The 22,430-nt window shown below is 38.5% G+C and overlaps 1 protein-coding gene across 2 annotated transcripts in view; it reads left to right on the forward strand.

Moving 5' to 3' along the window:
• PLD5 (phospholipase D family member 5) overlaps positions 1-22,430 on the forward strand; it is a 204,825-nt gene that overhangs the window by 127,992 nt on the left and 54,403 nt on the right. For both annotated transcript variants that reach the window (XM_009276136.1, XM_009276144.1), the window contains one exon: positions 7,643-7,757. In XM_009276136.1, the coding sequence (XP_009274411.1) occupies positions 7,643-7,757 (115 nt within the window). The remainder of the gene's footprint in view (positions 1-7,642; positions 7,758-22,430) is intronic.

The raw sequence follows: 22,430 nt of genomic DNA on the forward strand, positions 1-22,430 counted from the left end.
AAAATTGTACCTATATTAACACATCCATAATTTGGGAATATCCATAAATCTATAAACTTATTTTCTATTTGGTGCAACTGATGAAGTAGAAGAGCAAGCATGTGGATTAATTCTGCAGCCAAATAGATGGATAGAATTACACTTATAAAGAACAATGTAGCATCAGATGATTTCTCATACCTTTTCAAAATGAATCTTGGGAGGGAGCGGTGTTCAAGACTTCTGCAATTAAGAGCAATAGGAAAAATCATAAATCATAGTGAATGAGACAGATATGCATTACAATGATGCTGTGCCAACAAACACTTTGTTCTTGAAAGCAATCCTCTTAGAAATATGATAAGGGCAGGTTTCCACTTAGTATCACTTGTGAAACTAAGATATCTTTCAAAGAATTGATAGGCTGAGAGTATCTCCTTTTCCACCAAATGGATTCTTTGCTGAAAGAAGCCGCTCAGCTGGCATGAAATGGGGTTAAAATGACAGCCAGGTAACTGTAAGGAATGAACTCTATTATACTATGTCACAAACTCTTTACGTTCCTCTCTAGTTCTGTTGATGCTGTGCAGTAAAAAAATGCCTTTTGGTAGATGATAGATAAAGACTGGTATTCCAAGCAGCTAAAGATAGTACTGCAAATAGCCTGTGTTTTCAAGTCATGAACTGGATTCTACTTCTTTTGAAAGAGGCTGTAGCCTAGTTGAACAGCATACATTAACTTTTCTTCAGAATAAATCTGCTGCGTGTCCATTTAAAAGAATGAAAATCTGAGGTGAGCAGCCAAATGGAAAATGTAGTGCAAACCCTTCCTTTTAGAATGCTTATAAATATTGGAATATGGTTTGTGAATAAATTTATTGAGTATCAAAATATTGAGATTTTTCACAATGTAATTATGCAGCTAAGCTTCATTTAAATTTATTGCCTAAGAAACTTCAAATCCATGTACTGTCATTCAAGCAGGTGAATTCAAAGAGATAGTGCCTTAGATGTTTTTAGGATGTACATGAATTGGTATGTGCATGAATCTTTTAAAAATGTTTTGTCTGAAAAAAATTCAACATGTCATTTGCTTCAAAACCAGCAGAGCCTAACAAATCCCAAACAGAGGACAAAACTAGCAAACTGGAAATCAGGATTTCAGTAGTTAAGCATCAAATCCACTCACTGTTCCACATTCTCATGCAAAGTAAAAACTGTAAGATATTGCCAAATGTCAGAGCAGGGAAAGGATGAAGAGACATGTAAGAAGTGGATTTGCTTTTTCACCCTCAAATGCACTGGTAAAGCCAGAAAAATGAAACATTGTTCATACTACTCTATTCCAGTTATCTATTTCTGCCTGCTAGTAGTCTTATAAAAGTGAGTGAGTACGTCTGTTTAAAGGCAATTAATATTCCAGTCATTTCCTCATTTGTACAGCAGTGTGGGCTGAACAGCTGACAGATCTTTCTGTCAACCTTGTCTATTCATCCTAAAACACTATACTGTTACTGGCCAGTCTAATTGCTAAAGAAATTGCCAAGAGGCAGCGTTTCTTAGCAAATCGCTGCCCCAGAGAATGTACACAAAGCTTAGTGTGTGAAAGGGAGGGGAAAAAACTTCTATCGTCACATCTGCTTTCTCCGCTTGCAAAATGAAAGTGAAATTTCAGAGGAGCTTCAATAATTGCAATCTAGTAATTTTCTGAAGTATAAGTCGAATGTCCTCAAGTCTTTACAATTTGAGTTCAGGGACATTTGCCCCAAAATAGCAGAAGCATTATGAAAGGTAAGGGGGTGAGATGCAAAACTTCCAGGTAGTATGGTGCTTAGTGAGTAAGTTCTAGTTGTTCCTTGAATGATTCTTGTTTTATCAGAAACTAAGGACATAACCATTTTCCATATGGACCCACATCCTGCTCTGTAACTAGCAATTTCCATTTTATGAATATTCAAGGCATATTGCAAAGCAAGGTTCTCTACAAAAGCACTTCAACAGACGTGGATTTTTGAAGGAGAAAAGCTGAGTAGGCTGGATTGCTTTTTCTTAATTAGTTACAAGGTTTAGCTCTGTTCTCTGTATATGTGTTTATGTAGTTACATACACACATGCATACACATATATATACACACACACGTATGTCCAATATACGTATTGAAGAAAAATACAGCAGGAAATTCTGCAGTTTTATATACACACGTACATATATGTATGCCCAATATACATATCATCCATATGTATACATATTGTCCATTTTGTCCAAATGTATATTGGGCATACATATATATATGCATGCATGTGCGTACATAAAATTGCAGAATTTTCTGCTGTATTTTTCTTCATTTTTGTTTGTGGGTATGTTACCTAGTGTCCTTGACAGTTGCCTGTCCATGTTTTGTTGTTATAAATCTAAATAGTCAGTCATTGCCGACTGAGCTGTCCAGGTCACAGCTGCTGTGCTCAGCCGTCTGAGTTCACAAGTCTTGTTAAGTTGGAGTCTTCAAATGGAAACACATGGTGCTACAGTGTTGTGTGTGCTTCCACAGCTTAGGCGGTCAAGTAAACAAATATTTGCTTGGCGAAATACTGAGTAGGCTTTCTACACTTGCTTCTCTCATTCAGAAGAAAACCATGTGTTTTGGTGACTTAGTGATGTCATCTGTGTGCTAGTTGTCATATAGAGGCTTTGAGATTTTTGTGGAATGTGTGAGTTCTCCTGTGGCAATCTGATGTTTAGAGATATCAGAGGACAATGGAAACAGAGTTTTTGAAGATAGCTTTTAATTCATTTGCAGTGAAGGGAGAGGTGAACATAAGATCATGCCAATTTCATGATTTTCATAATTCATTTCCTCTGGCTCATCTCATGTTTAGAAACTATAATTTAGAGTGACCTTTTATAGTTCCAGCAAGCCCTTCCTCACAAATGTCATTTTAAGTTTAACAAATAAACCATAATGGCATTAATTCTTATTGGTATTGCCACAGTTATGGCACAGCAATCGGCTACAATCACCTATAGAGATTGCAGTGTATTTTCTTTTCTGTAAGCACATCTTTACACAAGCACATCTTCTCTTCAGGTGGTGGCATTTTCCTGATGCAGCTAGTACAGACTGAGGCATAGAAAAGAAATAAAAAAAAGAGGTTTTAAAGTGAAAGCATTTTTTAAACTGTGACTGAAATTCAAAAAATTGACGTTCCCTCCCTTTTCAGTAGCTATTTTACTAGAAGAATTTGAGGAGAGCGTTTGAGTTTCTCTGTTCTGCATTAAATGGCAGAAGTTAAATTTAGGGTTTCTTGATTTATTTGCTCTATTGGTTTCTGCCAGCATACTATTTAGTGATGTTTTATAGATATACGCAAAGGCTTGATCATAGGACAACTTTTAAAAATATTAGTAGAATTATATAGAATAAATCCAGAAGAAAATTCTGGAAGTAACCAGTTTTATTTCTGTGGAAAGAAAAAGCTAAGCATTGTCTAAACTGTAGGAATCTAAGTTACTGAAGAGCACAATAATTCAATTTTAGAGTACTTCAATAAATATAGCATTTTTGTGTTCATATCTCCCCTATTTTATTTTTAATGACGAACGCATGCTGATAAGGACAACAGCAGGCAAGAGAAATCAGCCAGGCTAGAATAAGTCTGCCTAGTGACTGCTAAGAAATGGCTTTGGGGGCAATTTCAGGGCCTTTTGGTAATGGTAACTTTTTTTTTTTTTTTTTTTTTTTAAATTCATGGGGGGGGTGATGGGTGGCTGTGACAGGTACAGTTGGGATTGATGTTTCAGATGTACGGTAGTTTTAAGCCACCATGAGAATGTCAGTTTGTTCATGTGATATCTACTTTTTACATTCTATTTTGTCACTTGCAGTAGGTTTTTTTTGAAACAGCCCAGTGAAAAGTGTAAGAGAATGTTTTATCAGGATAGGCAGATTTCTAGTGGTACTGGTGGTATTGTTTGTTAAAATGCAGATATGGTATAAGGTAGCACACTGCAGTTTCATAGCACTTGGCTGCTACTATTTGTCAGTCCTCACAAGCTGAGTACATAGGAATGATTCTGATCGCTGTCACGTAGTCGCGCAGCAGCCTGGTATTGTCTAGCGAAGGGAATGTGGTCTGAATGACAGCATGAGGGTTTGTATTCAACAGAAGCATTTCAAATGTGCTGACAACAGTGACAAAACTCTTCAGACCTTCGGTCCTGTCTTTTTCCTTTTCATAGAACAAAACAGTAAAATTGCAAGTAAACATGTCAGAAAATACAGAAACTGAGTTTCAAATTAATATTAATGGGGAAGAAGGCCACATTCTTTAACAATGAAGGAAGAATTTCTAGTACCCTGCTTTACTACAGTATGTACAGATTTTTAAAAACAAGTTGTGAATTTTTCATAGTTGTTTAGAGCATCTAGACTAAGCTTTGGTGAGCATATGAATGCCTGCTGAGAGATGATGCAGCGAGAGATGAGACAGAGGGAATTCTTTCCAGTTCTGGCACCAGGTGGTGTTTTTTTGTATACCTGTATAAACACACATATTTGTGGTGAGTGCACTCCTAGTCTTAACCATCACTACTTAAAGGTGCTTTAAATGTTTTATCAATTTGAGGTTTCACCATAATTGGACAAAAAGGGATATTATAAATGCACAGCTTGCAGTGTCCCTGATGGGAAAACAGATGTATTTTCAGAGAAGATGTCTTCATTGGAATGCAGGGCTGCACTCCAAGTGATCTATTCACCCATAGGATGGGCCGTTCAGCTGGCAGCATGGCCTGTAAGAGACAGCCAGGTGGTCCATCAAGGATGCTGTCTTGGTCACATCAGGGCATACTAAGATCAGGTGAAACTCAGGAAATGCTGCCAGGTTCTTTTTTGTCCAAGCTAAAACTAATACAGAAAGTCTAGGCTTGTTTATCAAAGCTTTTGTAAATCATATGTAAATAAAATCTTGTGCAGGTAGAAGTGAAGTGGCAATAATGTCCAAAAATAATTACCTTGGGGAAAAAAATGTAAAGAACCATCCTCTGAAACAAATTATTTTACCAGCTTTAGATGTTAACTTTCTACGCATTTCTTTAGTAGAACAGTTAATGCATTAATTCATACTGATAATGTGGATCACTTTCCATCAAACTTACGAATGCTTTTTCCATGTTTATTTTTGTATGCTACAGCTTTCTACTATGCTCCTAGTCAAAATCAGTTTTTACAGATAACCCAAACAAAACCAACGTGCCTATGTTTGTCTTTCTACCTAGTAAATTAAGTCAACACATAGAACCTTCCTGAATAGCCGTTTCTACAGAAATTAATTAAATATATGTATTTTATATATATATGTCATGCAAGCCTTTTAGTTCTTAATTTTCCCTGCTTGCTTTTTGCAGAGATAAAACTAATGAAACTCAAAACTTTCTGGGTTCACCAACTGGAGACACCACCAAAGTGGGGCCAACAGCTGCCTGAGCTCTGGCACGTCAGGAGCCTGTTACCCCAGGGGAGCTGGGGGACGGGGCAAGGCAGGGGCTGGGAACTCAGCAGACAACAGTGCAGTGACTGCGGGTCCTAGATTTGGCTGGAGTCTAGCAGTGCCAGCCTGCAGCAATTGTGGGAGACACCCTCTTGGGGGGACCAGAGCACCCAGGAGTACTGGTCAGTGCCCCTCTGTTCCCCCAGGATCACGATGGAGCTGCTGCATAACTCTGTATGCAGCATCCGTTCCCTCCACGCTATTACCTCATTAATTCTTACCTCTGGTAACATCTGCCCCCCTTCTCCTTAAAAAAAAAAAAACCAACCAAACAACAAAACAACACAATGACTGATGTGAGAATTAAGGATCCTTTTAGCTTCATGATAAATGTTAGGGAAAGACACTCCTTGACTTGCACAGCAACTCAGTGAGGGCTTCTGGGTGTGTGAGTTAAATCATGGGTGTTATTCTTACAGATGGGACCACCTAGTCACCTCAAGAAATGCTGAATCTGAGTACAAGAAGCTTTTAGACCTTCATGCAAAGCACACTTTTGTTTTCCTGTTCTGTTAGCTATTGTCTAATGCTTTCATTACGGCAGTATCTTGTTGACTACTAAGTTCCTGTGAGCCCTAGGATTAGCAGGGAGCTATGCTGTGGATTTGAGCAAGCAAGCAGGCATATATTACAAAAATAAAACATAAATAGTAGTTCTGTGTTTCCATTGCAGTCTCTGGCTGCTCTGTAATTTCGAGAAAGCTATTCTTCAGGAGGGTGGGTATTCTTATTTTGCCACATATATTCAAAATAAGCGAATATTAAAAAATAGGACTGTACTGTAGACAGGGTGAAGAGCCACTTTCTGTGACTGCTTAATGCTTAAGTTCCAGCAAGGCTGAAAGTGTCAATCTGTGCAGGCAATTACAGGGCAAAGGGTGGCTCTCCGCTGTCTGCTGCTTCTGGGTGCGATGTGGGAGGAGGGTTTCTGTCTATGTTTTGATAGTCCACGCTATGTCAGAGTGCATCATCCCAAACTGCTTTTGCATCAGCCGTTTGTGTAGAATAGAAAGATCCTTTAAAGATTTTTAGAGTAACAGTTTGTACAGAGGATTGTCTAACGTGGTTCTGTGGAAAGCTTTATCTTCTACCTGTTCGTTTGAAAGTTGATAGGACTGTTGCTTTTTTGTCTTAGCTTTACCTTGGGGCCAACATTATATAGAATCTGAAGTGAGCTGTGTAGGTAAGGCAGGCACTTTGTTAGCTGATTAAACCCAAAGCTTTTGTATATTTGACTACTAATTGTAACTGGTGTCTGCTGTAGTAGTGAGCTAGAATGGCAGTAAGGAAACGGGCTCTAACTGTGGTTGTAGTAACACAGCACAGTAGTGATACATTGGATAGTTTATGTATTAACTATGTAGTTAGATGCCTCTACCTAAGCGTTTTTCTTTAAGGTAAAATATTGAATCTAAAAATTAAACATGTATTATGCAATCGGAAGGTCTACTTTTTCTTTGTTTCTTGGATGTGGAAAAATGTGGTGATTTAAAATTTTATTTTTCATGTGAAACAAATATCTTGATTTCTGTTTTAACAAATATCTAGTTCAGTATGAGATTCCCTTTTTTTGTTCCATGTTAGAAATAGGGCTTAAATAGTAACATTATAACAGTGTAAAAAGGAATAGCATTATTGTTTTCCTTCCTGGTATAGCTCATCTAAAGATGAGCACGCGACTACTTGAAAATGTATTGTACTATGGTTAGAACCACTTACCAAAAAATCATTCAATACAGAATGAGTGTAATTAACTCCTTTCCTTGCACTTTTTATCCTGATTTAACAATGTAATTATTTAGAAGAAAGTTAATTTAAAAATATGTTTATGCAGCATAAAAAAACCTGGACACTTCATTGTCTGCGTGTCACCTGTCATCAATAGTATTGCACAGTCTGGGAAAAGGAAGAAGCAAGTTTGACCTTCAAAACAGTATTTCTCCAAGAAAAAGCTGAGTTGCTAACCTTTAGCGTAGACTTAACCATATCTAGGAACATATTTACTCAGCAGTTGTGCAATATGTTTTTGTTTTAACATGCGTCGTTAATTTGTTGATATGCTGTTTGAACAATTCTGTGTCTTAAATCTTCTGCTTTCCTTTAATGTTCTTCCCAGGGTCAGCGTCTTTTTGAGAAATTGCTTGAACTGGCATCCCGAAATATTGAGATAAAACTAGTGAGTGATATACTGCCCGTGGAATCAAAGGTATTAAACGACTTGAAAACAAAGGGTAAGACCAAGGTCTTTATGTTGTTATGCCACTGATTGCTATGTAATGTTCCTTTTACTTAAAATGCAGACTCAGATGATGTATAAAATGCACGCTATTGGTTTAGCACTGTTACCTTATAATCCTTCAGCTTTCTCTGGTTCATAGTTATCAAAAATCTGAAACTCTGTTACTGTAGTTGGAGTAGATGTTTGCAGTCTGCAAGTGGTCAAAAAGGTGGTGCAGTGATTAGATAGATGTTTAAACTCGTTATAGCCATTCTAACGGTAGGCAACGTAACCGGAGAGACTGCTGTCATACCTGTGGGACAAGCTGGTTTCCTCTTTTCAGCAATGGCAAAACAAATTAATAAAATGACATGTTTATGGTAGTGATGATTCTGAAGCACTGGAAAATAGACCATCAGCCAGATTTAGCCAACTGACGAGGTTTTCTGAGCTATGTGTATTTCTTAGGTGCCTGCTTTCCTAATAGTTGCTTTGAGGCTTAAAATCCCTATCCAAAGAGGGATTACACACTGGCACTACATGACTAAACTTGCTTTATATAAAACTGTGTGGAAAAATAGCAAAGAGAGTTTAAGAAATGCTGAAAGAAATTAGAATCTCTTAGGAGTTCTAGCAATCTCACACACATTTCTCCTGAATAATACGCTAATTATCGCTATAATCTGATAAAAGTATGGTTTTAAGGGTAGGATACATTTTTCAAAGGGCAAAAAGAACCTGTATGTTTTGATGGTGATCATTTTTGACACAGATTACTATATGGATCACAAAGGGAATTCTAAAAAGTGAATTAAGCAAAGCAATTGCTGTATGTAGCGGCACCCTAACATAACATATCTCTTTATGGTAAAGAATAAAGAACGTCCTTTCCCAGCAAAAATCAATCTGTATTTGTTTAAATTCCTTGTAATCTCCGGACTGGGCAAGTAAAAGAAAATTACTAATGGAAGTCCTGGTCCCTTAAAGAGACCATCTTTTGATCAAGATTGACATGTTATTTAAATGTAATAACTACAGAGACTTGTCATTTCTCCACACTGCCTATTCCAGGGCTTTGATTATTTCTGTTACGTAACTGAAAGTGATATCGCTCCTTTGATAACCAGTAAGAATATATCAGCTTTGTCAGACATCTGCGAAGAAAGGAATTATCTTTCTGATGTGTTGAAAAAGAAATAGGTATTTTAATATCAATGTCAGTGAAACTGTCATTGAAAAAGCGGTTTCTTTTCCCTGTGATTCTAGTGTCCCAAGTTCCCACCAGTCAGAGGAGATGAGAGGTAGGGCCTGTACATTTCTATTGATGTACCTGGCAATAGATATTTTAGCTATCATTTATTGAGAATACCCAATATCAAAAACTATCCTCTTTCAAAAAAAGGTGAGCAAAAACTTTAGCTAGAAAAGGGAGCGATGTTTGTCATTAACACTTCCTTCAGTTTATGTGGGAATTAACCAGACCTGTGAGCTTTTTGAACAAACAAACAGAACATAGGCTTTTACAATTTTACTAGCTTCAGTTTCCCTTATGCCTTGTTCAGATTTCTAAGACAGGAAATTTTAGAGTATTCAAATGAAGTGATCAATATATTTGAGTGCTCTGAGCTACAAAGAATTGGAGAAAGTCACGTTTATGTAGTAATTCTTGTGACTTTTGCTGTCGTCTTTGAACCCTGTAACTGTAGATATCATTGTGTACTGTTGGCTTTTTTCAAAGAACAATATTATAACTTCTTGATTTTCTCACTATGAATGCTGTTTTCCTCATTCCACGTTTTGGTTTCCTTATTTCTACGAATTCTGATATTTTTGTTAGAATGTCTTGATTATGACGTGGTGATTGCTAGCTCTCTTGCAAATCTTTCACCTGTTTTAGTTTTATTGTTTGGTTTTTCTCTCCAGGAAAGCTAGGTAAATCTTTATTTGGTTCTGCATTCCTGAAAAGAGATAAATTAGTTTTAACATTCAATCAGATTTAGTTGTCTTAATTTTATGTTGAAATGAGCAGACCTTGTATGAACAGCAGATTCATGGTATGTCCTGCTTGTGTCAAATAGAAGCTAACTGGTAGGCTAGCTTAAAAAAAAAAGACTACCCCAATTTCCATTAGTTCAGTAGTATTAATAACACAGTAAATGGAAAATGTATCTATATTAGCTTTTTTCATGTCTGCTGAAGAAAAAAATTACTGTTACCTACCACCATGGTCTTAGCTGAGGACAAACATATCATTAAGCTTTGCTTATGCTATCCTGGAAGATCTGTCTACTAAAGTTATTAATCTCTGCTCGTGAGGCACTGGCCACCTGAATCCTCAGAAGTCAGTCAGAATTGATCTTTGAAAGGGAACTGTGCATTATCATTTGGACATGTATGTTCATGAAGATAACTTTTTTTTTTTTCCCCCTGCAACTGGACAGATTTGTCTTAGAAAGTATGTCATGCACCTTTTTTAATAGAAATGTTCTTCTTGTGGGAAAGAAAGCAGTAAATATATCAATAGCTCAGCCAAGTTTTGAAGCTTGTCAAGATGGAGAACCAGAATACATTTGGCTGAACAGACCCAAACTCCCACTTGCGGTGTCTGTCTGAATTAGGCAGAGGAGGGTCCAAGCACTACTCTGTGGTTTACCAGCTAATAAACTGAGCTGATTGTTCCTAAGCAGCAAATATGCTTGGAGCCCGAGCCATGGGCAGTAGCATGGAGGGAAAGCACATACATAGCCTGTGGGGCTCTGGGAGTTTCATGCGTTCCTGAGCCTGCCTTCACCTTGCTAGGTAAACATAGGCTAGTTTCTTCTTTCCAAGGCAGATTGTATGTGAGGTTGTATGTCTCCAGGTAGTGGGCTGTCCTACTAAACGTGAGAGACAGTTGCTATTGCACAGAGGAGATGGAAGAGCCTTGCCTTTCTTTTCAGCAGGCTGGGTCATCAGAACCCGTGAGCTGTGCCCACAGGCTGTGTGGGCTGGTTCCTGGGGTCAGGATGAGGGATAATTTGGGTATCAGCCCCAGGATGTACCTGTTGATATACTGCTCAGGAACCTTTAAGGATGCTGCAGTTCCACAGCCCATGGTTATCTACCTCCCGCTGCACCTTCAGGTAGTGTGGCCTTTCTGACTTAAGTAGCCCAGGTAAAAGCGTGCCCTTTCTGACTTAAGTAGCCCAGGTAAAAGTCTTAGTCTCGACACTGTGGCATGGGTTTATATGTGGTTGCTTGAAGAACTATACTTGGTCATCCATATTGTCTCATGCAGAGTTTGTTGTTTTGTTTGGTTTTTTTTTTTGTACTAGGAACCATGATATGTTACAGCACTGCTGCATCTCAGCACAGATGTTGAGACTACTTCTGCCAGCCAGATTATTCTAGCACATCTTTCGTTTTTCTAGACAGGCATGCATGGAGCCCCCTTGCCTCTTCTCCCCATTTCTGAAGTACTGTAGAAAGCAGCTTTGATAGACCTTTTCCAACCCAGGGGTGCATCCTAGAGTTCTCCCTACACATCCTTCCTCTCCAGCAGTCGTCCCTACTGATTAACAGAGGAGAAAGTTGAAATCTGACTTCAGATTTGAGCTGATGGGGTAAGATAAAGCATAACTTATGTGGATGGGAGAGCAGAACTGAACTGATGTAGAGTAAAATAAAATTAGTAATTTACAGTTGCAATGTTAGTACAGATATCTGAGCTGGCTGTGAACCCGCAGCTTTGTCACCACTGTTGAGCCTTTTTTTGTCGTGTCTTTGCTACCCTGACTCTCTTGAGCTAGCTGTAAAACAGGGCAGCTTGATTACAGAAGCAGTCTAGCAGCTGCAGTGTGAAACATGGATTGATTTACTGCGTTGACACATAACACACCTAGAGCTGTGGTGACAGGAGCCTCCGAGTGCTGAGATAATGTACATTTGCTAATAATTGCTGCACTGTGCGAGTGTTATTTAGTTGCAAAATTAAGCATTCTGAAATGAGGAAATACTAGTCCCAGAACATATACTTATGGTAGACTTTAATTACATTATCAGATTCTGCATTTTGCATAGAATACCTGGCTGGTACTTGCTATAATCTTACCACATTAATCGGAAGTTTTTCCCTTGTGTGGAATGAGAATAAGTCAAACATTTAATGCCTAAGGCAGATGATGCTCATTCAGGAGATACTATTTCTGCTGGTAATGGCTAGAATCTTTTTTTATCTTCATATTTAATGTATGTCTCTAGGCTTGCTTTATTGCACATCTGCCAGATCCTGCACTGAATGCAGAATGATTAATTTTCTTATAGACTTTTCCGTGCTGCTTCTCACTGTGGTATCCGAGTGCTCTGCAAATACAGTATTAATTAATTTATTTTTACAACATCACTGTTAGGTGAGGCCGCTTGCTGTTTCTGTCTCTCAGGGACAACTAGCAATTATTAATGGCAGCACAGGCATCAGAAGCCAGATCTGAGCATTTGTTTTCTATAGTCATATTTTAAAAAATGTGTATTTGTAATTTAAAAAAATCAACCACATAGAACCAGATCTGAATTTGTTTTCTATAGTCATAATTAAAAAAATGTGTATTTGTAATTTAAAAAAATCAACCACATAGAAGTTCTCCCAGCTCATGTTGTCAAAATTATTACTAAACAGGCTATAAACTATGATGTTATTTTTATAGGGCCTTTTGTAATATGCAGTCCTAGGGTGTGAAGCCTTGCTTCTCTATGGTTAATGATAAAGCTATATTTCACTTTCACATATGTATACAAATACTATGCACATATGTATATGACTGTCTTGTGAAAGGTAGGTCTGCCTGTAGGCAAAATTTGGCTCACTGTGTAAACAAACATGTTATTCTTTATCCTCCTTGTGCTGTGACAGTAGCTTATTAATGCTTGTTTTCAAGGTTATTGTTTTAGCCTTTTCTCAGCTGTGGTTCAGTCTACTAGATTGAAACATTTCTCGTAACCCTCCCACTTCTTGCACATAATTATGTACCAGTCTTTGTTCCTCAGTAACATTTGAATAGTATTTTCTCCAATTAGCAGGTTGTTGTATCATTTCTTATGTGTACAGAATCTAAATCCCGTACTAATTATGATCTTATTTTAGCTGACAGTGTTAATGCTTTTTAAGACATGCCAACAGATTTCCTTTCTCCAATTTGCATTGCTTCATTCCTTTCCTATTTGCTTTTTTCCCCAATAGTCCCTTTTCATGAATCATTTTTCATATATTTGCAAGGAATGTTTTTGTTTTGTCAGTGTTGGCTGAGGCAGATATGAAAAGAGGAGTCTGTCCATGTCACAAAGTGATTTAAAAAAAAAAATCAGCTAACTCAACTAATAGCTATTGAATGTTAGCAACGAAACTGGAGAATAATAGAAAGTCTTTGTGTTAGGGCAGGATCTAATCACTAGATCACATGTGCAGCTGTTACTCACTGAGCAGTTCGTGCACATTTGCCCAGGATTACACTCTCTCTTAACCAGATACAACCAAAACAGAGAAACTAAAAAGTTGTATTATTGCAGGGAGACAAAGAAATGAGTAGAAAGTGGAGCTCTAGAAATTTTTTGTGCTTTTATTTGTGCGCTTTAGATTGCAAACACTAACAGATACCATTCCTTGAGAAACTAAATCAATATTTATCTGGGCAGCTGCATGATCCCAGCCTCCTCTTTGCCCTCCCCACCATATGTTGTCCTGCCTTCTTCTTTGCACCAGTGATCATGTGGTAAGACAGTTCAGGGGGCTGATTTGGCTACAGACTGCTTTTTTTTTTGGCTGGCTTAATTGTCATTTGCGTTAGATTTCTGCATTGCTCAGCGTATGATCTCACAGACGTAAATGCTGGGTACAACACAGAGACAGGAAACACGTAGCTGGGGCTGGCAAGGGAGGTAAGGACCACTGGAACCTGGTTTAGATGGGCTTAATCTGCCATGGCACCAGGAAGCTCAGAGTTCATGTAATGCCTAGGGACTTTTAGTGGTTTTTTTTTTTTTCCTGTACTTTTGTTTTAATGAAATTTTTGCACGATGGACAGCAATAGTGAATATGATTTATATATCAGATTAAATGTGTTTAGTCCCATATTCTATCTGCTTCTGTTGGCACGCTTAAGGTGCTGCATAGTTTTAGAGCTGTGATGCTCATAGTACATGAGTTGTTCTTACCTTTGGCCACAGTCATGTTCCCTTTCCTTGTCTAGCTGTGAGGGAATTGGAAGATGATGTCATGTTTTTAACATGTTACAGAAGGACTGAAAAACTTGTGTTATGTCATAGAAAAGATGGAGATCACTTGGGAACATCAGTCCAGTTTCTCTTTATGAAACAAGCTGTGAGTTAAGAACTTTTTTTTTTTTTTTTTAACCTAGAGCCTTTGTGTACTGCAAACCGTAGGAACGTGGAGTTCATCACTTAGGAGAAACTAAAACTTTTCTCTGGAAAAGATAAAGCTATAGGAGTAAGAGAGGGCATTTCCAGATAAGTTTCTCTGGCCCTAAAAGATGTTTGGGTTGTTGGGGACTTGGGTTTTTGTGAAAGCTGTTGGTAGGGTGAACCATGATGACATTGATTTACATTCAGCCCGGAATATTTGGTTCAGTATTGCAGAAAATGTTCCAAATATGGGGACGGTGGACTGTGAGCAGATTATGAAAGAGCTGTCACTGGCAATTTTAAGAAGAAAGTAGACAAGCCCCAGTGAGGAGTGGCCTCGTGTATTTGGCTATGGTGCATGGGAAAGGTCTAGATTGGTTTCAAAGCTGGTTTTAATAGTTCCATAATGATTTGGAAGGAGAACAGAAACTTATGTGTTTAAGTACATTCATGTCAACATAAGAAAGAAAGATAATTTTTTTACAGTAAGAACAATCATTCACTGGAACAACCTCTCCGGGGACATGGTAGAGTCCCCATCGCTGGAGGTTTTCAAGATGTGACTGGACAGGGTGCTAGATAATGTCATCTAGGCTCCCTTTCCCATGGAAGATTGGGCCAGATGATCTTCTGAGGACCCTTCTAACCTGGGCTTTTCTGTGATTCTATGATTTTAAGTAAGCCTTTAATTCCTCTTCATGTGAAGATAATGTTGAGAATCAATGTAAAAACACTGCAAAGACTAAAAAGAAATACACTCGATTCATACAATGAGAAGCTGGAATCCTGAAGCTGGGTCTTGAATAAATTTGTGCCTGTCCAGATGGCCAGTTTTTGCACAATGTACCATAAAAATAATATTATCTGATGCATGCTCCATAGGAGTGTAAAGAGTGCTCTTGAGAGCTGAAATTTAGTTGATGGTTTTATGTAAGGTATTGAATGGAGTTGTAGCTCCATTGCTTTCTTGATCAGTCTTTCCTAGGCTGGATTCCACAAGACTGTGTGAGAGGGAAGGATGTTGAAGATGGGATAAGCTCCTGCTCTTTTAAAATTCAGCAGTACCAAAAATAGACTAATTTTTCCCTATGATTTTTCAGGAACAAGTAAGCAGGATCCTTTGAGAGGACCAGTAGACTAGGGGTGAGTCCTCCTGAAGGAAGCAAGCAATTTGGATCTGAGTTTCATAGAGTTAAACAAAGGTGGATGAGAACGGGGGGGAGAAATCCCTTCTTCCATTCCTTTCAGATTTTGAATGTTGACATTTTTCTAAAGCTCTGCCTAAGCCATACCCTAAAATATGAGAGTGTTCAAAAGGCAGCTAATGAAAATTGTACTGGCAAGGTCTTTGACATCTGGTTTTAAATTAATTTTTATATTTTGATTTATTATTAATCAGGCCTTGTGCCTTTATTATCTTATATTCCTTGGGTACCCACAACAGATGCATGCTTTGATGTAGATTTTATTAGTTGCTGCTGGAGAGTGTTTCCTGATATTTTCTCAACAACTTTCAGCCTGTGACAAGCAATCATAAAGCCAATTCCAAGGTGAAAGATCTCATTATGTTCTTTACCTCGTAGAACCTGCATAATAACTTTGGCAGAGTTCTGCATAATAAATACCGAGCAGAATTTCCAAAACTAGTTGCATCCCATCTTAAAAGAAAGAAGCAAGTACCAGTTTTGCATCAGAGATTCAAGCATTCGAGTACCTACCTAACACCTAGGCAACACTAACATGCAGAAACTCCTGCTTGGTTGGTTTTTGGGTAAACATCTTTCTGTTTAGGCACCTAAACTCTCTTACCTCAGTTTATGTTGCTAAGTGTGCACACATCCACTGATGTCTTGATAGCAAGGAAATGTTCAGCATTGGTTTTATGTCTAAATCCCATGAGAACTCATACACAATGTTCCTCACTTGTTTCGGCTGGGGAGCTAGATCCTGCAATGTAAGGTAAACCATGTCCAACTTTATGAAACATGGCTGAAAAGAGCAGGTGCGTAGCATTTTTGTTACATCGCAGACACGCATATAGATACACAGAATGTCTTTGACACAGAACATCTGTCTGAGTTGCAGAAGATTAGGTTACAAATCCTGCTCTGTCTGAAGGTTTCTGAATTGTCAACTTGAAGAGCTGTCTACCATACCAGGCACCTGACAGAAAGCAAATTGTTTAAGCTAGTATTGAAAATCTTAAACTTCGTAAAACAGAGTTTGCAATCACAAAGGATTGGAAGTGCAGAGTGTATCCTTTAGTGGCGCTCCCTCGGTCCCTCCTATTGGAGCTCTAACAGCTTGCAGAAAATCTTCTAATCTCTGTCTGCATTTAAAGATGACTGTAGTAGTCATACATTCATTTGGGATGGAAGAAACCTGGCTTCCAGTCCCTACTCTGTTTCTGCTCCTTCTACTGCCACCAGATATATTTTGAAAGAAATGTCTTGCCCTTATTTGTGAAAGAATTATTTAAGCTTCTGATTGTAGGATAGGATTTTGAAACTTCATCGGAGAATCGATCCTTCTGTGCAATTCCAAATGAGGGGCTGGGGTAAACAACATACCTTCCATTGGCATTGCCTACTACCTAGTTTAGATGTCTTTTAGCTAAAAAAAAAAAAACAAAAACAAACCAAAAAAACCAAAACTGCTGATAGTCCAGTTTTTATTATAGGTTCTATAGGAAACTAGATGCCTAATCTGGAAATGAAACTTCCACTAGACACACAAATATCTCCAAATTAGGCACCATAATAGATAACAATGTGAAACAGCTTATTTTCTCTTATGAGTCTGAAGCCCACCAACTTTAAGAAGATTTAGGCATGGCCTGCCTTACAGAGTTCTCTAGCATGAGAGAATTGGCAGTATGAGGCTGTCACATCCACAACCAATAGAGGGGAAAAAATAAAGACACAAACAAACCTCACTATAATTTAAATTCTGAAGGCAACCAGGGCCTTGGGTTGTACTGGCTTATTTTGCAAAGAGGAAGAGGGAAAAAGGTTCACTTAAGCCAAAAACTTTGTGCCCACCAGAGCCAGATGTGCAAGCAATAAGTTCTAATTCTAAGCTCTACAGCATCTGTGTCTGTAGACTTTACTTAGAAATGAATACCTTTGCTGAGAGGAATGGATGTGTTCCCAGGGGCAGTACCCTCCCATTGGTAATGTGTACTTTTGCATTATAAAATATCAGTCACATGCTTTCCAATATCTGCAGCCATTGTTTCAAAGACCCATAGGTAAATAGTATTACATTTTTCTTGATGAATTAAGGCTAGATGTACTGTAAGGCACTTCTAAGATGCTAGGTGTTTAGTAGAAACAATACAATAATTCTTCTGCCTTGAAATTGGTAATTGAAAAAGTCTTTTGCAGTGGATTGATCAGTATTTTAGTACATAATTTCAGTTTGTAAATGTCCTTGCACTTGAGTCTGTTATTAATGCGTGTGTATTCATGGATTTGGCAGAAATGGGCACTTCTGTATTTCATAAGCTCCAGCACAACTATAAGTGTTGGTAATCCAGCCGTCTTGTGAACAGCTAAATTGTTGTTGTCTGGTGGTAACTAGTCAGGTCCAACATAGCAGTTTCATACCACAGGGACCATCTCCAGATCTTGCTTGATAGTTTATATGCTGGAATGGATTCTTCCTGTATGGCAGTAGTTGGTTTGAGTCACTGACGCTTTTTAGTACAGAGGAACCAATAACGGATGGCATTAGCAGAAATTAGTTGTGACATTTTTAAAACATATGGATAGCATGCAAGTTCCTACCTACAGTTACTGAAAGAGCTTGTAAGAGCTGCCAGGGCCATCTGAGCTCAGAAAACATTTGTTAGGTAGCTGTGCTCCCTTTGCAGAAATTTTGGCACCCCATGCTTTCTCTTGTATGTGAAAGCACTAACAGTATCTCATCCTGAAAAGAGATGAAGGCTAATGGTCCTACACGCAGGGGTCCAAAGAAAGCAGGTTAATTTATTGTCAGTTAATTTTGTCTTGTCCATTCATGTGGTTCCCACATGTTTCATATCCACTTGAAGCCTGATTATCTTCCTAGAACTGTGCCTTGGTCAGTCACAGCAGTCTTGTTGGTATGATTTGGTATATTTTTGATTGCTACTGTTTGCGAGCAGGCTTCAGCCTTCCCAGTGATGGTGAGTCTTTGGTCTCCCACTGTACTCAAGTTTTTTATGTCATCTAGACTGAAATGTAACTGCAAACCTGGGCAGCTCTGAGAAGACCATCATCTGAAGTGACATGACAGAGACACTTGGATCTCTAAAGTTGCATACATGTTTTTACGTTCTTCTAGCTTCTTTGCTGCTTAGCTAAATCAGTGTAACACTTCTGCTTCAAACCTGCAATTAAAGTATTGTGTGCTCAAAGTTATGTAAGAAGTTGTCAAAAGCATCTAAGAGCATTAATAAATGTCCAGACCAAGCTGGCACTCTTTGACTTGACACCATTTGGTTTTCATTTGAATGAACAATTTGGAAAGGCTACTCAACTGTGCCTACCCTTGGGTTGTTGCATACAGCACAATTGTTCCATAAAGTAAAGCCGTGTGACCAAATCTTGCTGGTTTATACAGCATTAGTTACCAAGCTTTATCTTTGTAACAAGGAGTTGCCACTATCATGCTAATACTGATCTTCCTGGTAATCTATATCAATTTTCAAATTAACCTTAGGCTTCTACAGCACTTTGGTGTGTTATTAATGTTTACACAGCCTAATGGTTGGGAAGTAAATTACATTAAGCTTGTTGTAAAGTAATTCAACTGGAAGAAAAGTCCCCAGAATGATATCTCTACGTTACTCTCCATCATTTCCATCACTTATTGCACACCCTTATAGACTGATTGTCTCTAATGCTTGCGCTTGAGAACTGTGCATTCAGCATCTCTTCCTTCCTTTGGACAGAATATTAACTATATATAGTGTGCAAATATTAGTAATTATGCAGTGCAGAAATTGACAGTCACTTCAGTGACTCAAAACAAAACAGGTCGCTGCTCTGGATGCTTTTAATCTCAGTAGTCTGGTTTGCATGAGGTGAAGGGAAAAATACCGGCAGTGTTACAGGACTACCTCATATCTATACCAAGCTTCAAAATCACGTCAAAAGAACATTATGATGGTTGCAATGTCAAGCTTTCAAAAATAACAGTTCCTAAGCAAAGGGTGCTCTGTGACAGAGCAACTGTTCTCAGCCATAAGACAATGGAAACAAACTGAAGGTCGGTCTTCTGCACTGCTGGGGTCAGCAGAACTGTACACTTACGGAAGGAGTATAACAACTGAAACAAGTGGAGGATGATATTCCCCTTACTCTGTATATCCTTTTCTCAATTTGTAGGTTAGGAACTGCCTTGTCATGGAGTTCAGCAATCTGTTGTGGCGTTTGGATGATTTTTTCCTTTAATTTGTGCAATCACTTTTTTGAATCTATTTGTATTTTTGTCATCCACAAAACACTATGCACAGTAGGCAATGTGTTCTGCAGCTTCAGTATCAGTATTTCCTCAAAATCTTTTTGATTCACTTTATATAGTTTTACATTTAGCTTGCCTGAGTTTAAGTTTACTTTTCTCTCTTTCCTTCCCTCTCTTTTCTTTTCTCACTTGCACTCCAATCTACTTATTGAAGGATACCATTTTATCTCTAACATTCTTTAGCTCCTCTTTTAACTGTTCTTGCGTCATCTCTTGGGAGAGGGGTATTTGGTTTTGGTAATCATATACATTTATGCTGAGCTTCTATTAAAATGTTTTCAAGTATTGCCAGGAAACCAGTAAAGATTTTTCTCTTTGGCCTTTGACTTCCTCTTAGCATACATCCTTATGTTATGAAGGTCTTCTTTCTGAAATTCAGCGTTACCAGAATGGGCTTGTGGGATGCAGATGTTGTTGTTACAAATATGGTGAGCTGGAGTACAGTATGGTCATCCTTACAGGGGCTTTTTGATAGTAGCAGCTTGAATCAGTACTATGCATTGCTCGGAATAAATCAAGAGTAGCTTCTCAGCCTGTGCGTTCTCTAATTGGTCCATGAAGCAATCATTTATCATATGTAAAAATACATTCTCTTTATTATGTCTTTTTGTACCACCAAGCTGTTTGCAGTTATGATACAGACTTTAGTTGAATATGACATAATCTTCTTCCTACTGGAGCCTATCAAATTCAATGCGCAGGGATTCTTATGCTCATGTAAGCGTGTGTAGAATGTTTTATTTCACTATCGTTTTCATTGTGTTGTCTCTTCTTTCACTTATTGAACACTGGTCAAGACCTCATCTGGGGACAAACGTTTCTTTTTTTTTCCTGTGGTATTAACACTGAAATGAGTGCTTCATGAATATTCAGGAATAAATGTTCATGATGCTCACAGGAAATGGAGGAATAGCTTAGTTCCCATTTTACAGATGAAGAAATAAGACATAGGTAAGAGCTAAGACATCCACTTATTTTTATGTCAGTTTGTGGCGCACACACAATCTGTTGCTTGGTTTGGTTGTTTTTTTTAAAGACTGTTTATCACTGTGTGGCACTTAATATGCATCAGTGTCATTGTGAACAAGATTAGACCCCAAGGGCTCAAACTAAGTCCTCAGAAAATGACATGTGCACCTGCCCTGCCCTCTCTCATGCAGAGCGGCTTTGTGGAACATCAGCTGTGGGATCCAAATATTCTGGGTAGTTTCAAGCAACATAAAATACGAGACTATCTTTTTTCTCTTGAATCCTAGCCTTATTTGCTCCGTGCATTTTGTCTTTTGTAATACACAAGGGAGAGGTCCTACAGCAGCAGTCTTTATTGCAACGACCTGATCCTCCCCGCAAGCAGAACTGTTTCCTGTGCTTCATATGACCCTGTTAATGTCTAGTACTGCTTTCAGTTTGATCTTCCATCGTTTTCATGTAGGAGTTGCCTGCTTGCCTGTGCATTCACCATACCTCATATCAATATTCAGCCATGTTCACCATCAAATCTTTATAATTCCAGTTTACATGCATTTTATAGTGCAAATCTCATTCATTTCCTTTTCTGTCTCTTGTCTTGCTGCCCCACACTCTCATCCCTCAGGCTTTCCTGGGTGTGTGTCCAGCTAGCTACTTCAGATGGGCTGCAGCACTTTCTCCTGCACCTTAGGGTGAGTGCCTTGAAGGGAGTGGCTCCAAGTCCATGATGTGATTATAGGGACTAGAAGTGCACATGCTGCCTTCTGGCCTCGCTTTGGTAGGGATCCCAGTGTGCAGCTGCAAGCAGTCCAGTTATGCAGCCTCTGTCCTGTACCCTGCTGCCATCCCAGATGGCTCTGAACTGGTCCATCTCTGTCTCTTAGTGTCCTCGAGCTAGTTCTGTCTGTCCTGTGTGGTTTAGAGAAGAAAGGGAAGTCCTACAGACCTGGTTCTCCACCAGTTCAAGATGTCACAGGGGAGTAATATAGCTATATTCCTGTCCACAGACAGTTGCTGATATTTACACTAGAGAAATTAGATGGTACTTGTGGTCTACTCCCTCTGGGACACTAAAATCCTCCGTGATTTCAGTGTGTTGTCACTTTTACTGACTGTATATTGTGTGTCTCTTTCACCCAGCTAATGTGGAGTCCTGGCTTCCTTTTATTTTGTTTTCTACATTTCAAATAGACTGTTTAGATGAAAGTAATCTGTGTTAAAAAGCTGCTAACTGACAAGCTATTGATTTGTTTCCCCTATGTATTTCCTCAAAGACAAAGCATTTTTCCTCACATGCTTTTTATTTTTCCTCAGTGCACTGTGTGGATTTTTGTGCTTTTGACATTGCGGCATGTCCATTTGTCTCTTTAAAATGTCTCCATTTTAATGTATGAAGTATCTGGGTGACCAAACCAGAATGCTGAAGCCCTCAAAAATGCATCCGAGGGGCTGGTCAGAACAATAGTAAATCAAGCGTGTGAGACTCTTCAGTCTGCTAAGCAGAGCTGCAGCGTCTATTCTACATGCTTGCTTTTATAAAAGAAAAGACTGTAAAAGTGCCTTGTTCTTTTAAGAACCTTAGACCCATGGTAAGAAACAAAAGCTCAGCTTTAGTTGTTTGGGTTGAGAAAGCAAGAAGAAATTCCCAGAGTCCCAATCCGCAACAACCATCAGCAATCTCCTCTGTCTATCTTTGAGTTGTATATCATGAGTTAATACCTGCAGGAGTTCTAGCACGTGCTAAATAAAGTAAAATTAGGAGCAAACTTGGCATCCCGAAACTGTGGTTAGCCTTAAAACTCTTAAGAAAAAATAC

Source organism: Aptenodytes forsteri, unplaced genomic scaffold, assembly GCF_000699145.1.
Source record: "Aptenodytes forsteri isolate BGI_AS27 unplaced genomic scaffold, ASM69914v1 Scaffold10, whole genome shotgun sequence".
In the NCBI taxonomy this organism is placed as follows: Eukaryota; Metazoa; Chordata; class Aves; order Sphenisciformes; family Spheniscidae; genus Aptenodytes; species Aptenodytes forsteri.